At 35.2% G+C, this 19887-nt stretch overlaps 5 protein-coding genes and 1 long non-coding RNA gene across 6 annotated transcripts; 2 read left to right on the forward strand and 4 right to left on the reverse strand.

Moving 5' to 3' along the window:
• The first annotated feature begins 610 nt into the window (after positions 1 to 610).
• Positions 611 to 9241, forward strand: LOC143351359 (uncharacterized). The gene is made up of 2 exons (XR_013081696.1): positions 611 to 826; positions 4544 to 9241. It is a non-coding gene; the product is annotated as an uncharacterized LOC143351359 (long non-coding RNA).
• On the reverse strand, positions 9236 to 12189 carry LOC143351358 (NIF3-like protein 1). The gene is made up of 5 exons (XM_076782834.1): positions 12065 to 12189; positions 10050 to 10339; positions 9869 to 9983; positions 9635 to 9799; positions 9236 to 9557 (listed from the first exon to the last, which is right to left on the reverse strand). Exons 2-5 carry the CDS (start codon positions 10323 to 10325, stop codon positions 9289 to 9291), a joined length of 825 nt encoding a protein of 274 aa, XP_076638949.1. The 5' UTR covers positions 10326 to 10339; positions 12065 to 12189; the 3' UTR covers positions 9236 to 9288.
• On the reverse strand, positions 10433 to 12216 carry LOC143351356 (putative cytosolic iron-sulfur protein assembly protein Ciao1). Its single transcript, XM_076782833.1, has 3 exons — positions 12077 to 12216; positions 11333 to 11794; positions 10433 to 11179 (listed from the first exon to the last, which is right to left on the reverse strand). Exons 2-3 carry the CDS (start codon positions 11786 to 11788, stop codon positions 10631 to 10633), a joined length of 1005 nt encoding a protein of 334 aa, XP_076638948.1. The 5' UTR covers positions 11789 to 11794; positions 12077 to 12216; the 3' UTR covers positions 10433 to 10630.
• A 600-nt stretch (positions 12217 to 12816) lies between these two features.
• LOC143351361 (exocyst complex component 4-like) lies at positions 12817 to 13981 on the reverse strand. Its single transcript, XM_076782836.1, has 4 exons — positions 13615 to 13981; positions 13330 to 13491; positions 13084 to 13253; positions 12817 to 13006 (listed from the first exon to the last, which is right to left on the reverse strand). Exons 1-4 carry the CDS (start codon positions 13669 to 13671, stop codon positions 12919 to 12921), a joined length of 477 nt encoding a protein of 158 aa, XP_076638951.1. The 5' UTR covers positions 13672 to 13981; the 3' UTR covers positions 12817 to 12918.
• A 144-nt stretch (positions 13982 to 14125) lies between these two features.
• On the reverse strand, positions 14126 to 16916 carry LOC143351360 (transcription initiation factor IIB). Its single transcript, XM_076782835.1, has 5 exons — positions 16781 to 16916; positions 16201 to 16311; positions 15939 to 16125; positions 15400 to 15870; positions 14126 to 15320 (listed from the first exon to the last, which is right to left on the reverse strand). The coding sequence occupies exons 1-5, from the start codon at positions 16795 to 16797 to the stop codon at positions 15159 to 15161; spliced, it is 948 nt and encodes a 315-aa protein (XP_076638950.1). The 5' UTR covers positions 16798 to 16916; the 3' UTR covers positions 14126 to 15158.
• Positions 16917 to 16949: 33 nt separating this feature from the next.
• Positions 16950 to 18450, forward strand: LOC143351355 (uncharacterized). Its single transcript, XM_076782832.1, has 4 exons — positions 16950 to 17470; positions 17545 to 17626; positions 17698 to 17869; positions 17953 to 18450. Exons 1-4 carry the CDS (start codon positions 17447 to 17449, stop codon positions 18191 to 18193), a joined length of 519 nt encoding a protein of 172 aa, XP_076638947.1. The 5' UTR covers positions 16950 to 17446; the 3' UTR covers positions 18194 to 18450.
• Positions 18451 to 19887: the final 1437 nt, after the last annotated feature.

Below are 19887 nucleotides of genomic sequence, written 5' to 3' on the forward strand. Positions count from 1 at the left end.
ATTCGAATAGAGCGGGACGCGTATAAAAATAGTAAAAAATATTTAACCTCGTGACTGTAACAAACATCATCACGGTCGATGGAAGAGAGAAGAAGAGGGAACAAAAAAGCACACTGTTAATTTCAGCCATCCATTGAATTAGCAAGCGGAGACGGTTATGTCCACAGAAACGTTTCTGTCCACACGCGTTAAAAAGCGCGCGCAAAACTTCAAACGCGTCTTTTTCAAAATCATGCTGCTCTAATTAGTTACCACGATACCTCGAGAACGAATAAACCGATCGATTTCGAATCCGACCTCGTGTGAAGTACAGTGGAAAAATTTGTTAGTGTAAAATTATTATTTAAACGAGGAGAAAATTTTTATACAAATATAAAGTTTGCCCATCTCCGGAGAAAAAGTATAATTGCAATTTCCTTCGAAGCGTAAACACCGATGTATCTTGGAAATAGTTTGACGTATAAGAACATAGTATTTAGGAAAAAGCCCTTATCTAATTTGTAACTTTAATTAAATCAATTTTCTTTGGACTTTGAAAGTTCACAGCCGCGTTAACGTTGCAATCGTTATTGAAGTAACCTGTATACCCGGTAGATAGCAGGGAAACAATTCCAATAAGACGACGGATGCCACGACGGAATTCAATTTGAATTTTAATCATTGATCCGCAGGGGAACATCCAGCAGCCATGCAACACGGTGGTCAACTGAGGCTGGCGAATCTGCCCTTCGTAATGATCTCGACGACTCTGCTGGCTTTTCTGAACCATCGTTATTGAACGAACGCTCCACGGGATCACCAATACACTCATCTTAGACATTCATCGGTAATTTCAGCAAATAAAAATATAAAAAAAAAGGAGAAGAAACGATATACCGTTGAGACCTTAGGGAAAACGTGTGCTACACGCGTGAAATTGAATTTTTATACAGGATGTTCGGCCACCCCCAGGAAAAATTTTAATGGGGGATTCTAGGGGCCAAAATAAGACGAAAATCAAAAATACCAACTTGTTGATGGAGGCTTCGTTAAAAAGTTATTAACAATTAAATTAAAAAATTTCAAATCGTTCTGAAAAAATTATTTTTAGCTTGGTGGGTTAATTACAATCATTTTTGGTCATTATACATACCCCCGAAATTCTACCCACTTTCGAGAAAAAAATTCAATAGGGGCGGAACTTTAAACGTTAATAACTTTTAACAAATTGATATTCTTGATTCTCGTCTTATTTTGGCCTCTAGAATCTCTCATTAAAATTTTTCCCAGGGGTGGTGGAACACCCTGTATAAGCGTAACTAGCAATCTATAAGTCCACTTTAAAAGATAAGGTAAGTATATCGATAGTTGACCATTTGAAAGAATATTCTCATAAAATCTTACATGTCTTTTTCAGTTCTTCCGATTGACGAATACTTCCCTTATATTCGAATATTTTCTGCTGAATAAGTTCAACGTAATAAATTATTTTGATTAAGTGTAGCACGTTTAAAAAATACAGTTTATGATGGTGTCCTGACCAAGAGTACTCGTGAACGCGAGGTCTAAAAATAAACAGCTTTTGAGATAATGGAGCCTGAGATTGTTGAAAATATGGCTACTTATCACGTAGACATAACCGTTAATAACAGAATAAGATGAAAGAGGCAGATAATGGGAAAAGTCTATAAAGAATTTTAGAATTATTCCGCTGGCGTTTAGTGTGTGTTGTATTGTTTACCACAAAACAGCGATCAATTCTCAATATCCGCCGTAGCTTTGCGCCCACACACTTTCCTCCGACATCGATTCCAAGCATCGTTCATGGATTTGAATGGTTCTATTAATCATATTCCGCAGAATAACTGCTAGATCCCAGCTTCAAATTTATCTAGACAACCAACGAAAGGATTAAAACAAAAACAATTTTTTTTTTCAATAAAAAAAATCCCCCCTCTCTCCTTCCCTGGTCTAATGAAATTATATGCAACATTTTTTAAAACTACAATATCCATCTCCGATGCAAATGTTTTGAACGATGCACTTTCTTCGTGAATATGTTTCCATATATTCGAGTAAAAAGTTTCTTCAACTATAAGTATGAATAAAAACAGCACCCCGGGTATCATATAAAAGATAAAAAAATTTGAATACTGTTAAGCAACTTCATTGAGGTGAAATGTTAAACAGCTTGTATTTGAGATCCAAAGTCGATCTTCGCGTACTTTTTCAAACTCGAGAAACCAAAGGCAGGCAAGGCACATTAATAAACCTTTGAATATATAGTGGGTCAGGAAAGTATTCGTCCACCCTCCGCACCTACTGAATATCAATTATTTCGTGAAAATGGTACTAAAATAAAAGAAACAAACGATTGTTATAGAAACCTTTATTTCGTGTCAGAATAAAATTATATTCAATTTTTTAAAATATGATTTGAAAAATATACTTATATTTTAAACAGTGCATAGAAATAAATAAGAAAATTAGTAGGCTCGTGAAGAGAAAAATTTTATGGAATGTTTGTGGTTAAACTGCCCTCGAAAAAATTTTCAATTATCGTTAATTGCACCCTTTTGCTTCTAGAAATATTTCGCTTAAAATTTCGAAACATTCAAGATGCTAAATACAGATAAAATTTTCAAAACGATTTAGAGTGGCGAATTAAAATTAACCAAATTGAAAATGACAAGTTCTCGGACCACGATCTCGGTTATTCGAGTTCGCCACGTGTTGTATTTGCTTTAAAGCAAGTGTCCAAAAGGCACCATATGTCATTATGGTCCCCGGGCGCCAAAATACCTAGGCAAGATCCTGGGTTTCGTAAGCGTGCACACGTACACAACACAAATATGCAAATATACATTGTACATCACGGAATTATTGACTTTAAAATGTCATGTACACGTACGTTACCGTCAGCTCCAGAAGGGTTAAATTCAACGGTTCGACCAACTACTGACCTCCTCCCGAGATAGCAATGTAATATTGGTACACAGGGTGTGGCACGTAACCGTCGCCACGATTTTTCGGACACTTCCGATGGTCTCACGAGAAATTATTTCCATCAGAAATTGCTCGGTTTTTAGTTATAAATTCTAGTACGAAAAATCTTAAAAACAACTTTCGTTTAATAAAAGGTCGGGATGAAAAGACAGATGCAATGGCCTACTATACTGTGACCTTCGATTGACCCTGACTTCCGAAAACAAAGGTCAAGAATCAGTTATATTAGTACGTTAAAAATAATATATACGTAATGGTAATCTGGATAGAAACACAAGTGAAACATATATTATTGTTGGAATAATATAATAAATATTGAATTAACGTATGTGGCATCGTATGTAAGAGAATCTTTTAATAGTATTTTTCCAAACATAATAATAAGGATTCTTGAGTAAAATCGCACCGTTCATGCACGGGCTTCAGAACGGAATCGATAAAATAGGTTTTTTATATAGGGTGGGGCGTAACGGGTGGTACAACCGTGCAATGGTTGATTCTATATGTAAAAATAAGTAGAAAAGAAAGAGCAACATTTCTCCGTTTGAGGCCCTGCTTTTTGAGAAAATTCAGTTTTATATTCTGTAATGTTTATTGTTGCTTCGAACTACGTCGCGTTTTGATTTTACTTTTGTGTAATCTTCGGGAACGTTTCTCTACGCGACGGATATTGAATTTCACAGTATTTTTCGTTTAATGTCAAAGCTTTGCCAAGAACAAAAAAAAAAAAAACAAATATAATATAATAGTATAGATGGTTTATTTATGGACGTCAGAAATTTTTCATAGGAATATTGTATGTCCTTTGGCATGGGCATTCATCGTTTGTGCAGACGAAATATTAAATTCAGAGGGGCACGGTAAATAAAAATATTCGCTATAAAATATTATACTGTACACGGAAGTATTATATTTATACAACATAAAGAAACAACAAAGCGTTGTTTGTTGCACATAAAAACGTAAATCTAACAAAAAGTGTACGTACAATACGCGTGCTGCGAGCTATCGATATATTCCTTTTGGTCCTGGATTTTAAGCAATATTTTCAGTCAAGTTTCGCTGGATGACAATTTTTTTTAAATAGTTTTCCACAGATTTTATAATTGAAATGTTAAAATATATTGATAGCAGGTAAATATAGAGCAAAATACATATTTGACTAAAACGATGAATTTAATATTACATTGTACTATTTGGAAATTGCTTCATTCGCTATTCCAACAAAATTTCCATACTATTGGCTACATTAATTCGACAAATATTCTGTGAACCGTAAATATGTATCGTCAAAGCAGATCAAAGAAGAGTAAACTTAGTTTTAAATATTCTACAATATTTTTCAGTCCTCTGTCGTTTTGGTTTTAATGAAACACATTGGGGAAAAATACCGTTACAATGTCTCGTTAGCGGACTTGGTCGCCATTTTGATATCTTCGCTTCGTCCGTAATTAAGCCGAAAAATCGAGAGAAAAAGATTCTTGTAACGAATGTTTAACGAGTTTTATATCAGAAGGGTATCTTATTCCTAATAGCTGCGTGTTTGTAACGGTTTCAGATTAAATTACATCGTCACGGGTAGCCGCTTTCCAAAGAACCGATTAGCCGACGAGAAAATCGCGTGTGTGGCGAACGAGAAGTCACGGTCGTCGCGATATGCACGCGCGAACGGCGTTGTCGCAGAAAAGAAAGACACCGGTGAAAAATGGGACGGTAAAGTGATCCTTACTGCGTTGTAGTTCGAAGGAATATATATATATAGGTAACGAGGATCCGCGAAGAAGAAGAAAGAGTATAAAAAACGTAACGGTGGAATTGGACCAGACTGCGGCACGATCGAGTGCTGAATGTATTATAAGAAAAGTAGTCTGTTGTAACGAATAAAATAAGAGGTAACGTTGTACAGGGTGTTCCACGATTGAACGATCAAACGGCGGCAATATATTTTATGGATAGAAATAAGAAAATGTTGTGTGAGCGTAGATGTATAGTTCGTTCCATCGAAAGATCAAGTGGGATATGAACAATGCTGGTCACGTGACAAATATTCCATCAAGCTAGAAGTATTTTTCATTTTCATTACTCTTATCCTTATATAGGGTGTTCGGCCAAACCTGGGAAAAACTTTAATGGGGGATTCTAGAGGTCAAAATAAGACGAAAGTCAAGAATACCAATTTGTTGATGGAGGCTTCGTTAAAAAGTTATTAACAATTAAATTTAAACATTTCAAATTGTCCTCGAAAAATTATTTTCGGTTGTGGGGGTCAATTACAATCATTTTTGGTCATTAGAAATACCCTCGAAATCCTACTCACTTTTGAGAAAAAAATTCGAGAAGGTGTATTCTTGATTTTCGTCTTATTTTGGCCTTTAAAAGCCGCCATTACAATTTTTCCCAGGGGTGGCCAAACACCCTGTATATTTTCTCTTGTTAACGTAGATCGTATAGAATCGTACAGTGATTGATAAATTTTCTTGTATTCGAGACATAACCTCTTACCGTGTCACGTGGGTTTGTTTGGATCCACTTGGTGGTTTCATGGAACGTGCTATAAAAGTGCTTTATTAAAGAGTTGTAACGAAAAGTATTTTCGTTTAATTGCGACTACCTTAACCCCTTAACGCCCATATTTTTCGGGTCAACCAAGAATGATCAGTTTTCTTTATTGGATTTGTTTCTAAAAATGCGGTTTTCGTTACTTACAATGTTGTATCCAACGTACAATTTGAAAGAAAAGAAATATTATCATCCTTTAAACCATTAGATTAAACAAATATCGTTTTTCAAAGCAGTCAGACTCTGGCATGAACTTTAAGGGGTTAAGTCCAATCAAGCTGAGTAGTTCAGCTGACTAGAATATTCATGTATTATAGGGAGAAAAGAAATCAGTCCCGAATTGAGAAAAACATGGTACCATAAGTAAAGGAAATGTGAAATCAAAACTTTCTATCTCCCTGCAATGCGTTTGGTGTGCAATCTTAGTTTTAGGAATAAATTGAAGTTAAAAGAGTCCATATGTGCTCTAATATAAACGAAAAATTGAGAGAAAACTTTATTCAACCGCGTATCTACGAATCTGAGTAACTCGAGGATCTACTGTCTTCTAAATTAATATTAACAACTCCATCATTACCCCTTCTTAGTCAAATATTTTCGCTGTAACTGTTTAATAAAGCATCGTTGGCCCCTACGTTTATATCTGTCGCGTTTCTACGCGTAAAACGTATTGGAGCGGTTCGATCTTAACTCTAAGACACCCCAATTATATAAAAAAAGCAATCGACGATTAAAAAAAAAAATAAAAAAAAAAAAATAGTTCGTTGAAACGTATCGTTCGATACTGAATACAAGGGACACCGTTTTATTTGCTGCGTTGAGGTTAAAAGACAATACATTGTACTTGCCAAAGGAAATGTACGAATTATTGTTGAGAAGCAAATAAGAATTTTAATCGTTCCGTTATGATGGTATTTACTATACGGTATATAGGCTATGTTACACTTTAAAGCGGATGGAATCGCAGTGTGATTCGGTTGGTCGGTGCAGAGGCGAGCACCAAGGGTGTGAAAATGGTCTTCCACCGCGTAAATTGAGAATCCGGATTTAGAGGTTCCCAAATAAATCTGGATTATCTCTGAATTCGATCTGGATGTCCGGCGAGTCGTAGTTTCTGAATGGAAATAAACAATATATTTCGCGCGGGAAAGGCAAGTAAATACTGGACACGGCGCAGGACCGGATATAGGGTAAGTCGAACCACGCACTAACCTAAAAATGCCCAAATTTCTTCTGTCAACGTTCGGACCCCAATTTCTATACTCACGTCTACAGTTCTGGGCAAAAGTATTGGCACAGTATAAATAATAACAACAACGATATATTATTTAAGCAGTTTATGGTTGGACAAAAGTATTGGCATTGTAGAATAATGCTCTAATCGAATAACAGAGTTTTAATGTTTCCTTTTATGGACGTGAGTTAAAATTTGATCGTGTATGGTTTATTGTAGGAAAGTAAATTTATATAATTGATATAAAAAATGGAAATTCGTATTGATGAGAGGGGACGCCATTGCCCTTGAGCCGGTCCTGACATCGAGAAATGCACAGCAATCGATTCTTCTTTCTCTGTTCATTCGTTTCATTGTCTACTAGTGTTACGAAACTATTTAAAACGAACGAGCCGTTTCTTCGCGGAAGTTGAAAACGTATACCGGACTATGTTCGTAATAGAATTGTACGAAATCGTTTACGAAAGACATACGGGTCGCTGTATCTGAGGAAACTTACCAATGCGTCGAACTTCGAGAATTCGATCGATCGATAAAATCAGCCTCGTTAAAAATTAACACGCCAAACTTTGTAGATCGGTATTCTTTGTGTTCTTCTTTTTGTGAAATATGTGTTTCGAAGGGCAGCGAAATTAATATATTCTAACAAGAACATAGTCCCGATTTAGTTGATCGAAGAACATAACGATGTAGCAGCAACACAGAGAACGTTAAACGAGACAGGCAAGAAATTTAACCGATCGAAGAACAGGTAAATGTCAGTTTAAGTTTCACGTTATCTGTAATGCAATACTCTTAAAGCGGCTAACACGATCCACGATTTTGGGCATCTGAGCTCAGGGTATACTTCGACACCGTTATCCGGTGATGTAGAAACGCAATTTATAAAGTGTTCATCGTGTATTACGCATTTCGTTATCGGTGTACACACAGCATCGTAATAATAACACGAGAAATCAGTCGTTAGAGTATCTATACCTACGTTGTATCGTTCTTCTACGAGAAGAAAGCACAGCGTGTTTCTATCCCCACTCTTGCTGCAGTCCGCTGATTGGCTGTCGCCGATCTTCGTCACCATTTTCTGGACTGAAATAGGAGTGGGGATGTAAACACGCTGTGCCTTTTTCTCGTTGAAGCACGGTACTTGTAAGTCAAGTTATACAGGATGTTCGGCCACCCATGGGAAAAATTTTAATGGGGGATTCTAGAGGCCAAAATAAGACGAAAATCAAGAATACCACTTTGTTGATGGAGGCTTCGTTTAAAAGTTATTAACAATTAAATTCAAACATTTCAAATTGTTCTGGAAAAATTATTTTCGGTTGTGGGGGTCAATTACAATCATTTTTGCTGAATAGACATACCCCTGAATTCCTACCCATTTTCGAGAAAAAAATTCGGAACGGGTGGAACTTTAAACGTTAATAACTTTTTAACGAAGCCTCCATCAACAAATTGGTATTCTTGATTTTCGTCTTATTTTGGCCTCTAGAATCTCTCATTAAAATTTTTCCCAGGGGTGGCCAAACACCCCGTATGTACAAAGCTGCTACGAGCGAATAATTTTTTCATCCATCGTTGAGCGAAACAAAGTCAACGTCAGAGACATGTGAAACCAAATTGGACGCGTGGACCTAAATTGAAATCGTTCTAATCGGACCAGAATAACGACCGTTGTATTTTATTTAGATAAGTTTCCAACGAGGCGTCGATCGCGTGCGTTGTTGAAGTCGCGTTTTCCTTTCGTGACCGTTATGCGTGAATATTGAATGAATGCGGACATCGAAGCAATGAATAACGGGCGAATGACGAACCAAGATTTCAGTAATCAAAATAAAGGAAATAAAAATTCTAATGGTTACACATGTTTATAGATTAATTGGAAATTAGTGTAAGCTCGTTATACCAAAACCGTACACCGACAGTCATTTAATTGCGTGCAAATCATACCTTGATTTCTAAATTGTGTATATTGGTCTGGGAAACTTGAGGAAATATTTAAACTATCTTATTATACCACATGAACCTTCTCCTATTTCCTAACAAAAAAATCTTTATTTATTCAATTAATTTTCTTACACTTTATGTGAAGCAATGGATTTCATGGCGGACATTTACTTACGTACTATTCTATTTTTTGCTATTGGTATTGGTTTCCATGGTTCTTACACAAATTTCACTGAAAAGAAACAATAAAGAGCGAGTTCGATAGAGGAAACTTTCGATACTTTTAAATATATGGTTTTTACGTGAATAAATGACCGCCACTGTAAATGCCGTTTCCGTTACAACTGATTATTTGCGTGGAACAACACGCAATGTACGATGATACTTTTATGTATTTACTTCCCAATATTTCTCCGATCAAATTTACTGGATTGAAATAAAAATAATCAATCCATAAACAGGAAAGAATAATTTATAATATTAATAATAAAATTTTATCACGTACAAGAAAAATAACTTTAATCCCACATTTATGCCAACTTGCCTCCCTTCTTCTTGTACAATCAAACAGTTTTCAGGGGATCTGCGTCATTTTCGGACACGCTCACTTTCACAGACTTGTTCAGCATATTGAATAAAGTACACGCGAACGATTCCAGAAAACCACGTTCGGAATCAGAATGATTAGTTAGTATAACGTTAATTCCCTTGTGCACTGCATCGAGAACGTCGTGGTGTAACATCTCTCCGGTAAGGTACAAATCAGCAGTCGTGTTCTTTAAAACTGTCACACCAGACCCAGCACAAAGGGCAACGGTGCTAACGGAACCATCTGAAACGTAAAGTAGAATTTCCGTATTTCGAATTCATTTATAAGGAAAACGGACAATCTAATTTATAATTCGATACCTGTTTGACGACCGCGCGCTAACCTAACGTGTTTCAAACCAGTACGCTGTTTCACCAATTGCACGGCTTCGTCGATAGAAATTTTCTTACTTAGAGTGCATAATCGTCCAAAACCATACTCTTGGTTGTTCGTATCCGCTTCTATCGGTCTGCTACTGGCGAGCACTTGCATTAAAAAATATCGTTAATCGTAAAGCAATTACGAAAACTTCAAAAAATTTATCATAAATTTACCATTTTCAAATGCTGAAGCCAACCAATCATTTACACCGCCTTTCACCGAATCGAAAGTGGTGTGAGGAGAGTACACAGCTATTCTGTTTTCTAAACATTTGGCCACGATTCTCTCCTAGAAAGGAAATAGAATTTTAGAATACGAATCTGCAGAGAGTATAGTAATAAAGTTGTTTATTACCTTCCACGTTCGAGTTGTTACTGACTTCATAGGTGCAAATATCAGTGGATGATAAGTAATAATCATGTCGGTTTTTAAGTTCAAGGCTTCTTGCATGACATCTTCGGTTAGATCGTTTGTTAGCAGAATATGCGAAATCAGTTTTGTTTCTGTAGGTTCAATGAGCAATCCCACGTTATCCCAAGACGCTGCAAGCGGTAAATCGGCAAATGTTTTCAATGCACCGACGACTCGCGTCAAAGGTACACCGGCAGTATTAAGACTCGCTCCACTCATCGTGTGACTGTAATCTTTGACTATAACGAAAGAAGTTAAAATCCTGTAGCCGCGTTTCAATCTTCCAAACATTTATATATACCTAAAATCAAACGATAGAATCTCTAACATAGATCATAGATCATTATAACAATGCCTTGGATATTGGCTAACGTTCGAAATGCATAATAATAACTGATCAATTTCCAAGGCATCACTCTATATACATTTTATACTAAGGAAGAATAGGGATCCAGCAATGCAAACTTTCGTTTTTTAAATATGTTTATTATTGAAAAATTTAATAACATATAACACTAATTATACTATTCATTATAAAACCAAATTTTCACTAATCCATCATCACTGGCTGATGCTAGTTGTCCAGGAACAGTAGGATTCCACTGCACACAATTCACATCTTGGGTATGAGCAGTTTCCATAGAACAAACCATAGTAAAAGACGATTGATGAGGATTAGAATCACTGTCCTCTTTAAATATTCTAATAATGTCATCACCACAGGCAGTCACTAGTAAGCCAGTTGTTTTGCACCAATCAATATCATAAATTGCTCTGGTATGATAACCAGATATGGTACACACACACTTCCAAGTGGGCTCGTTGTTCGGTGTTACAATTCCAGGTTCATTACCAGGCTTGTATTCTTGCCATATTTTTACCGTTTGATCATCGCTACATGTTGCTATCCGAGTCCCAGTTTTATCCCATGTGAGGCTCCAAACTGTCGATGTATGAGAGGATAGTGTTGCTACACATGACCAATCATTGTCTGCTGCATCCTCCTTGAATATCTTTGCTGTGTTGTCATAACTGGCAGATGCTAGAATTTCTTCATTAGGATGCCACCTTACCTATCGATATTACAAACAATTGTTAATAATATCAGTCAGAACTTAGAAATTTGCTATTTTTTAGTGGTCTTTTAATTCTGTTGGTGAATGTACTATAATACAATTGAAGAGATTAAAGGATGAATACTTAATTAGTACATAATACGTACTTACCTTTTTTACATCTTGAGTGTGAGCATTAATGACAGCAGCACACTCATATTCATCGTCGTTCACTTCCCATATCCAAACAGATTTGTCTCTACTACATGTAGCTAACAACTGCCCACTACGAGACCAACTAACACTTTTCACTTCATTTTCATGTCCTTCTAATGTGGCATTACATTCAAACTGTCCAGACTTTTTGTCCCATACAGCAGTTGTTGCATCGAAACTAGCAGATGCTATGTAGTTGCCGCAAGGTGACCATGCTATTTCTCTAATTGTTCTTGTATGCCCTTCGATAAGAATTGTTTTTGAAACCCATTTAGGTTCCTGAGGTCCCCATATTATAATAGTTTTGTCCTCGCCACACGACGCGATGCAAGTACCCTTAGGATGCCAGCAAACATTCCACACCCTTCCTCTATGACCGCTTAAAGTTTGTTTTAATTCCAACGTACCCATCTCTACCTGTAACAATACAACTTTTTAAACTTTAAATGCTCATCTTCGTAAATTGCCACGCAAGAAAAGCTTTTCGTAGGAGTTACAGGTGTGAAATGTTTGCACGTCATGTTTAGTATTAAAAAACGAACCGGTGGTACTGTACAAATACGAACGATACCGACTATGTAATTAATGGAAATCGAAAATAATGATTTCCTACGAAATATTACGATCAACACCGATAAACAAATGTTACGTGTGTTGTATTTAATATAGTTTATGCCTTACGTTTACCAATACACTTACGATATACGTTTTGAAGATTTTTTTTATTGCCACGTTGTAAAGAAATGAATTATCAAAAGTTGCAATCGTATTTATATGCTTTGCAGTCAATTATAATACAGAGTATACACAAAAATGATAAGACAAAATATATCCTTCGTTAAATATCACGTGTACTATATAATCATGAACCAATTCTCGACAAGACGAGAAATCATTGAAAATACGGTTAAATTATATTTGCATAAAACAGGTATTATTATCGGTATTATTATCGTTATTATTACCGTTATTCGTATAAATAATATAATAGTATTAGTTGTGTATAAATTAAATTTAACCTAATTACTATTGAAATAAACTTTATGGGGAATGTTAAGATTGATTGAAGGTACAGAGATTTGTAAATTATTAATTTTGTTGCATCTTATAACGCAAAGTTTGAAAAACGAGTTTATATGAGGTTGAAAGGGAATTTTCATTTGGGACGTATGTAACACGGATTCATGCCGAAAGAAAACTATAATCGATGCTCAAGTCTTAAAGTCTCTATTATATCTTAAATCGAGGAATTACTATCTGGTATATACGTTTATTTAGCGAAGTAACATTTGAAAAACGTTGATATTGGAATAGAAGGTTAAGTATTATTGTTCTATAGTGTTTCGTGACTCAGAATGGAAATGGCGGGAACTGGCGGAAATTGGCGGGAATTGGTAGGATTTGGCCTTGCGTATGTAAATGCAGTGACAATAATCATATTCACGATCTAAATTTATTATATTTTATTTCCAATTTTTATTACACATAAATACAAAACAAATTATAGTTTATTCGTAACTATTTATGAGTAAATATAATTATCAATCTGACACTGCATTGCATGGCGTTGGCACTGACAATGCGTCTGCGTCCGTTATAGGCAACATTCGAGTACAAGAATCAGGTGTTCTAAAAATTTAAGGGAAAAACAATAATTTCACTGATCGTGTTCGATCAGTATTTCGTCAAAATCGATAAATACTCACACATCTTTCAGAAGAAGCAGCACATGCTTGTGTTCAATCCCTTCTAACCACAAATTTAACAACTCCTCTCGTTTGCATCTCAGTAATTGTTTACACGCGTTCAAATTCTCTTTAACTGCGTGAATTTTCTCCCGCGAGGCGGTCACCTTTTCTGACAAAGCACTAAATATCTAGAATGAAGAGAAACAAAATATTTATGCCACGTATAAAAACCTACTATTGCATTTTATATGTTGCAAGGCTTACTTGCATAACTTGTGCAAGATCTTGATCATGCAACGATACCAACTCGTCAAGTCGTTGATCGCTTTTTTTATATTCCTTTTCAAGTTTAGCCTTTTCTATTTCTCGTTGTTCATTAGTTTCGCTTGCTGACAGAGCACGAATCACAGAAATTAATAAGCCACTCTGCAAGAAACATCAGATTAAAAAGCTATAACAATACTACAAATTAATTGTAACAAATATTGCAGTCTATTAAAACATTTCTATAAACGAAGTATCAACGAAGTATAAATTGACCAAACTTACAGTTTCTTTGGTTGGTTTGATACCCCTTGGTGGTTTTGTTGGAGGTATTGAATTCATTTTGTGTTACTCAAACAAGAAAATACGTAAAACGAATTTAAAATTTTAGAATTCTGTTCTCTTCTTTTATACGACTGAACGAATGTTTTTGTGTACGGTTCACCAACCGTTTATTAATAGGTTATGTTACGTTATGCATAGTTTGGCGTTAGAATTCGTACAATCTTAAAAACCGTTTGTTAAAGTGATTGTCAGAAATGACTATGAATGTGCTGTAATTATTTACATGTAGAAATCATTACTGTTTTAAACACTAGTCATACGCAGCGAAGTTTTTAAGAATGACATTAGGCAACATGACAGTTGACACAACGCCATCGCGCATATACATATCTTCCTGTTTTACGATATCAAAGGCATTAATCATACAAAAGTTATTTATCTAAATAATTGTAACAATTTATTTTATTGGCATACAACTTGATATACAACTTAAGATATGCATGTTTTTAAACTTATCATACAGTTCAATAGAAATTTATTTTAACCGGTCGTGATCGAAAATAATGTACGCATTTATTGCCAATTATAAAATCAAAAACAAAACATTTCTTATAATTTTTAATATTGCTGGAAAAATTTATTTCTCTTAAATATTATTTTCTCAAATTTGTTCGTACACATATTCGTAACATTAAATTATTGCATTGCATCGTTCGCATCATTTACACGTAAGTTTCCAAAATTTTAAGCGAGAACATATAAAACACCATTTCCCTGGATGATTCTACTTAAAATTTCGTATTGGTTTGGAAAGAAAAATAAAACGTTACACGCGACTATCGATGAAAGTCGTTTCTCAATTTATAGTTAAATCTATCGTGAGTATGACTTTCGTCGTTCGATAAAAGTATCACAGAATGTATTGTACAATTGTATTATGTGATACTTTTATATTAAGGCCTTGTATGTGTTATTTTACACGCGATCTTCGATATACTTTCTCGAAAATCAAATACAAAGAAAAATATTGTGCTACATCACGTTGGCGAGTTGTTGGCGGCAGAATTTGGTATCAACTGAAGTCGTAAGTTTATTTCTACAAAGTTTGAAATTCAATGTCATTTTGTTTCACTTCCCTGTACGCATTTACAGGCTACGAGAATAATATCTGTACATGCATTTGTAGTACAAACGTTTTACCTTTGTATTTGTGAGATCTTAACTGGTCGGTAATGCCTTCCTATTTATTCTACATTTTTCTTTTTTTTTATTTAATAATAATATAAGTCAACTTAAATTAATAATTATCCACACCAGATAAATGATCAAGCTGTTACTGCTGCAAATACCAATAGTTCAGGAACGAAGTTGAAAAAAAAAATGTACCGAGTGTGTAATAAATTAGATAATACCAATGTCATAGATCGTTCAGGAATGTATACTGTCGATAAAGGTTAGATTATTTATAGATGATTACTTCAGGCAAATAACTATTGTTTCAACGTGATAAAATATACATTAAAACGTAAGGCTCCGTGTTAATTTTACATTTGCGGTAACTGATCGATAGGCGTCGCAAATCTGAAATCTTCCGGGAACAATTTCCCCGCATGAGGATACATTAGCTTGTAAGACTGTCTGATCGTAACATCAGCCACGCCGGCAATATCGCCGATCTCTTTTTGCGATCGTTTGTCTTCTGAAGCCTGAATAACAACGACGTAATAGGTGAAAATGACGAAAAAAATCAACGGACGAAGAATTTTGCCAATTATTTTCAAATACCTGTGATGCCATGTATATTGCAGCAGCCGCTACGGAAATTGGCGATCGTCCGGGTACAATATCAATTTCTACCGCTTTCCTCGCGATATGTGTAGCAGCTCTTTGCACCATGTTAGGAAGACCGAGATTAGAACAGAACCTAGACATAAAGTCTCCCGTTGTGATGAGATCCACGCTGGTTTCGAGCGCCTTCAAAATTAATTTGAAACATCGTCCAATTTCCTTTTTGCTGATTTTGCTGACCGCGCAAATCTCCTTGAAAGTACGTGGCACGCCTTCTTGTCTGCAGGCAATGTACAAACAAGCCGAAGCGATAGCATCGTTCGCGCGACCCTTCAAATTTTTACCATCGTGGACTTGTTTAAATAAGTTATTCGCCCTATCGACGATCGTTTTCGGTAAATTTATGCGATCAGCCATTCCATTAATTTCACGAAATGCATTGATCAATGCTCTGTCCGAACTACTCATCTAGAAAATAATACAATCCGTTAAACAAATAAAGATATTACATATAACATAGTAAACATAGTACTTACTGTACGTCTGTTTTGATATTTTGAAGCACCAAAAGCATCGAACGACGCTGCTCCAGTTCCAGGGCCGATCATGGTGGATAAATCTGAGCCGTTGAGAAGCGGATTTTCTGGTCCACCAACACGCGACGGATCGACACCTGCTTTCTCATTGCTAAATGTTCTCCACTCTGAACCAACATCTATGACCCTATTGCAAGAATGAATCAGAATTCAGGTCAGCTAACAATTCTGCGTATATCACTTTGTTGATATCTATATTTACCTATCTCCTACGACCAATCCACACTCTGAACAGATTTGATCTCCTGCTCTATAGTCTTCGATCAGAGGTGCATCCGGATGTGCATAACAACAAACTTTGTTTGTATCATTTCTGTGAAAAAAGAACTAAGAAAATGTACGCTATATATTGCTGTATGCATGCATATGCATATAAATAGATGTCTTTATCACCCGTGATAGTCGCATTTCCGTAGTCTTGCTATTCTTTATATCTACGTTTGCCTTCGAAGAACAAAAAGGTGGAAAATTCGACCCGACATGTACTTAGCCACGAGTCTAATAAATTACGATGCTCGACTTTCCGACGAATGAAAGAACGAAGTGCATATAAACCTGAGCGTAAAGGAAACGAAACGTATTAATCCGTCGGGCAATTAATCACGAGTATATGGAAAATAAACAAACACTGTTAGACTTCATAACCTAAAACACGACATTATTTCATTTCCGAATTAACGCGGTACAGTACGATATTACAATACTTAACGAAGTAAAGCACCATAAAGAGCGACATTAGAGTTGGTTGAAATACATTAGGTGAAGGTTCTCGCAACATTTACCTTGACGAACTTGCCATATTTCGGATTCGTGTTTTTTTTTCTCTGCCGCGTATGTCAATGCAGCACCCAACGAACCTGCATACACTGCATACATGTGCACTGAGCTATACGAAATTAATTTGACATAGAGTCCAATCGGCCAGTCCCAAAAAATGTGATTACCACCTGCAAAAGATATTTTTATTATGAAGACACTGCATCGCCATCTACAGCAGAACGTTCGAGTTTGTCGAGAAATAGTTCGTCATCTTTCGTAAAGAAGTGAATTCTTTCTTTATTACAAAAGTATGCTTTGGACTGCGTAGAAATACATCTAGTTCTAAATAATTGGCAACTATTTAACGACACAAGTTTCGAACGTGTTTGATAAGTGTTATATACCAATTCCATTTTATTTCAACGAGGTGTCTAGATTACGCATAAATCTAACGGATCTTTAAGACCAATTTGTAAAACCTTCTGTAATTTTATAACCTATAAATCATGTCAATTATAACAATCTTGTATAGAATGTTTAAATAAAGTAATGACTTCTCTTATCCTGTACCTTCTTCTAAAACAAAAACGAATTTGATATACTTAACCTAACAATCAAATATATGGTAATAATTTTTAATGAAAAATTAGACGTTCCCTTCGTTGATGCATTGTACACTCGATTAAAAAATGTACGATATATGCCATCCTAGCGTAAGTAACACAGAAATGCTTGAAATGTAAGAATACTAGCAACAGATAATATCTATGTGTTTTTATATTTCAAGTATTATTACATTGGAAAATTGGGATGCACCGATCCTATAAAAATAAGTACGACGTTTTACGTTTATATCGAACTATGCGAAGGTAACTAAAACGATATTAGAAATCTAGAATTTTGAGGTTCCTTTAACCAGACAATTATCATCTACCATTAGCAAGGAGATATTGGGAGGTTAATTACAAATATAACGAAAGTCTGGATTTACTCTATTTGGAAGTTAAACGGAAAAAGAATTCAGAAATAGAAATTTACGTACCTTGGTCTACATTGTACAATATATCCCTCGATAAAATTGAAAGCATACAACAAGGTTTGAATGTAGAAAGGTAAATGGAAGCATCGTTTATGAATCTGACGATATACATTGTATTTTACGCTATTATAAATGAATTCGTTTTTGTTTCACCAGGGTCACGTTCGTGTTTAAATCAGAAGACAGTACCAGTGTCATTTATAAAGCAACTAAGGGCCTTGTGAGACCTATGGCCCCAGAAGCAACCAAGTTGATGAAGGAAAAGGAAGAAAAGAAAGCACAATTGGAAAAGGAGATTCGAAAAAATACTTCCAACTTGTACGAATTGGCGAAGTCTTTGAACACGGAGAACAGCGATCAAAATGAACCTGGTACAAGCCAGGAATTTCGCGACTGAAATATATAGAAACAGTACCAAAATCTGAGAGTTAACATTCGTTTCGTTATTGTAAAAATTCCGTACAGGCGCGACAGACATTGAACACGAATTCGTTATGTATTGCTTTCAGATATTTATTATTCAAAGTATTACTTGTATCATTGAAATATTGTATATTCAAGAATTACCGCTAAAAGTTACTTAACTATTCGGAGTGATATGTATTAAGCTGCCACTGCAAATGTATACGTTAAATAAATTACTCCTTAAGGACATTCTGTAGGCATCCTTTATGTAGGGTTACTAACCTATGTGTGTACGTGATTTAGTAAACGCTACGAGGCACATGCTGTTTTCATTACTATCGGATAAAGATAAATATAGTGAACATTTTACCTAGGGTTAAAACTTATTAATCCTACGTTATTTCGTATATATATAAAAATAAGTAACGAAAGTATATTCTAACAAGGTTTCTACTACGAGTGTTAAAAATAGATCTATCTACAAAAAAATTGCCGACACTTGTATATACAGTTTTCGATCATCGGTTTTCGAACGACACTTCATTTTTAAAGTTGCAGTACACATACAAAATTTCACGCCGTTAAAAGCCACTCATGTACGTGATGTTAATACAATGTTTTCTTTCTTCATATCCATATTATATATAAATATATACAGGGTGTTCGGTCAACCGTGGGAAAAATTTTAATGGGAGATTCTAGGAGGTTAAAATAACACGAAAACCAAGAATATCAATTTGACGATTGAGGCTTCGTTAAAATGTTATTAACATTTAAAGTTTCACCAGTACTGAATTTTTTTCTCGAAAATGCGCAGGATTTCGGGGGTATGTCTATTCACCAAAAATGATTGCAATTGACCCCCGCAAACGAAAATAATTTTTCCAGATCGATTCGAAATTTTTTAATTTTGTCGAAAAATTTCACACCTTCTCGAATTTTTTTCTCGAAAATGGGTAGGATTTCGAGGGTATGTCTAATGACTAAAAATGATTGTAATTGACCCCCGAAACCGAAAATAATTTTTCCAGATCGATTCGAAATTTTTGAATTTTGTCGAAAAATTTCACATCTTCTCGAATTTTTTTCTCGAAAATGCGCAGGATTTCGAGGCTATGTCTATTCACCAAAAATGATTGCAATTGACCCCTGCAAACGAAAATAATTTTTCCAGATCGATTCGAAATTTTTAAATTTTGTCGAAAAATTTCACACCTTCTCGAATTTTTTTCTCGAAAATGGTTAGGATTTCGAGGGTATGTTTATTGAACAAAAATGATTGTAATTGACCCCTGCAACCGAAAATAATTTTTCCAAAACGATTCGAAATTTTTGAATTTTGTCGAAAAATTTCACATCTTCTCGAATTTTTTTCTCGATAATGCGCAGGATTTCGGGGGTATGTCTATTCACCAAAAATGATTGCAATTGACCTCCGCAAACGAAAATAATTTTTCCAGATCGATTCGAAATTTTTAAATTTTATCGAAAAATTTCACACCTTCTCGAATTTTTTTCTCGAAAATGGGTAGAATTTCGAGGGTATGCCTAATGACTAAAAATGATTGTAATTGGCCCCCGCAACTGAAAATAATTTTTCCAGATCGATTTGAAACTTTTTAATTTTGTCGAAAAATCTGTTCACCTAATCGAATTTTTTTCTCAAAAATGGATAGGATTTCGGGG

This window comes from Colletes latitarsis, unplaced genomic scaffold (genome assembly GCF_051014445.1).
Source record: "Colletes latitarsis isolate SP2378_abdomen unplaced genomic scaffold, iyColLati1 scaffold0141, whole genome shotgun sequence".
In the NCBI taxonomy this organism is placed as follows: domain Eukaryota; kingdom Metazoa; phylum Arthropoda; class Insecta; order Hymenoptera; family Colletidae; genus Colletes; species Colletes latitarsis.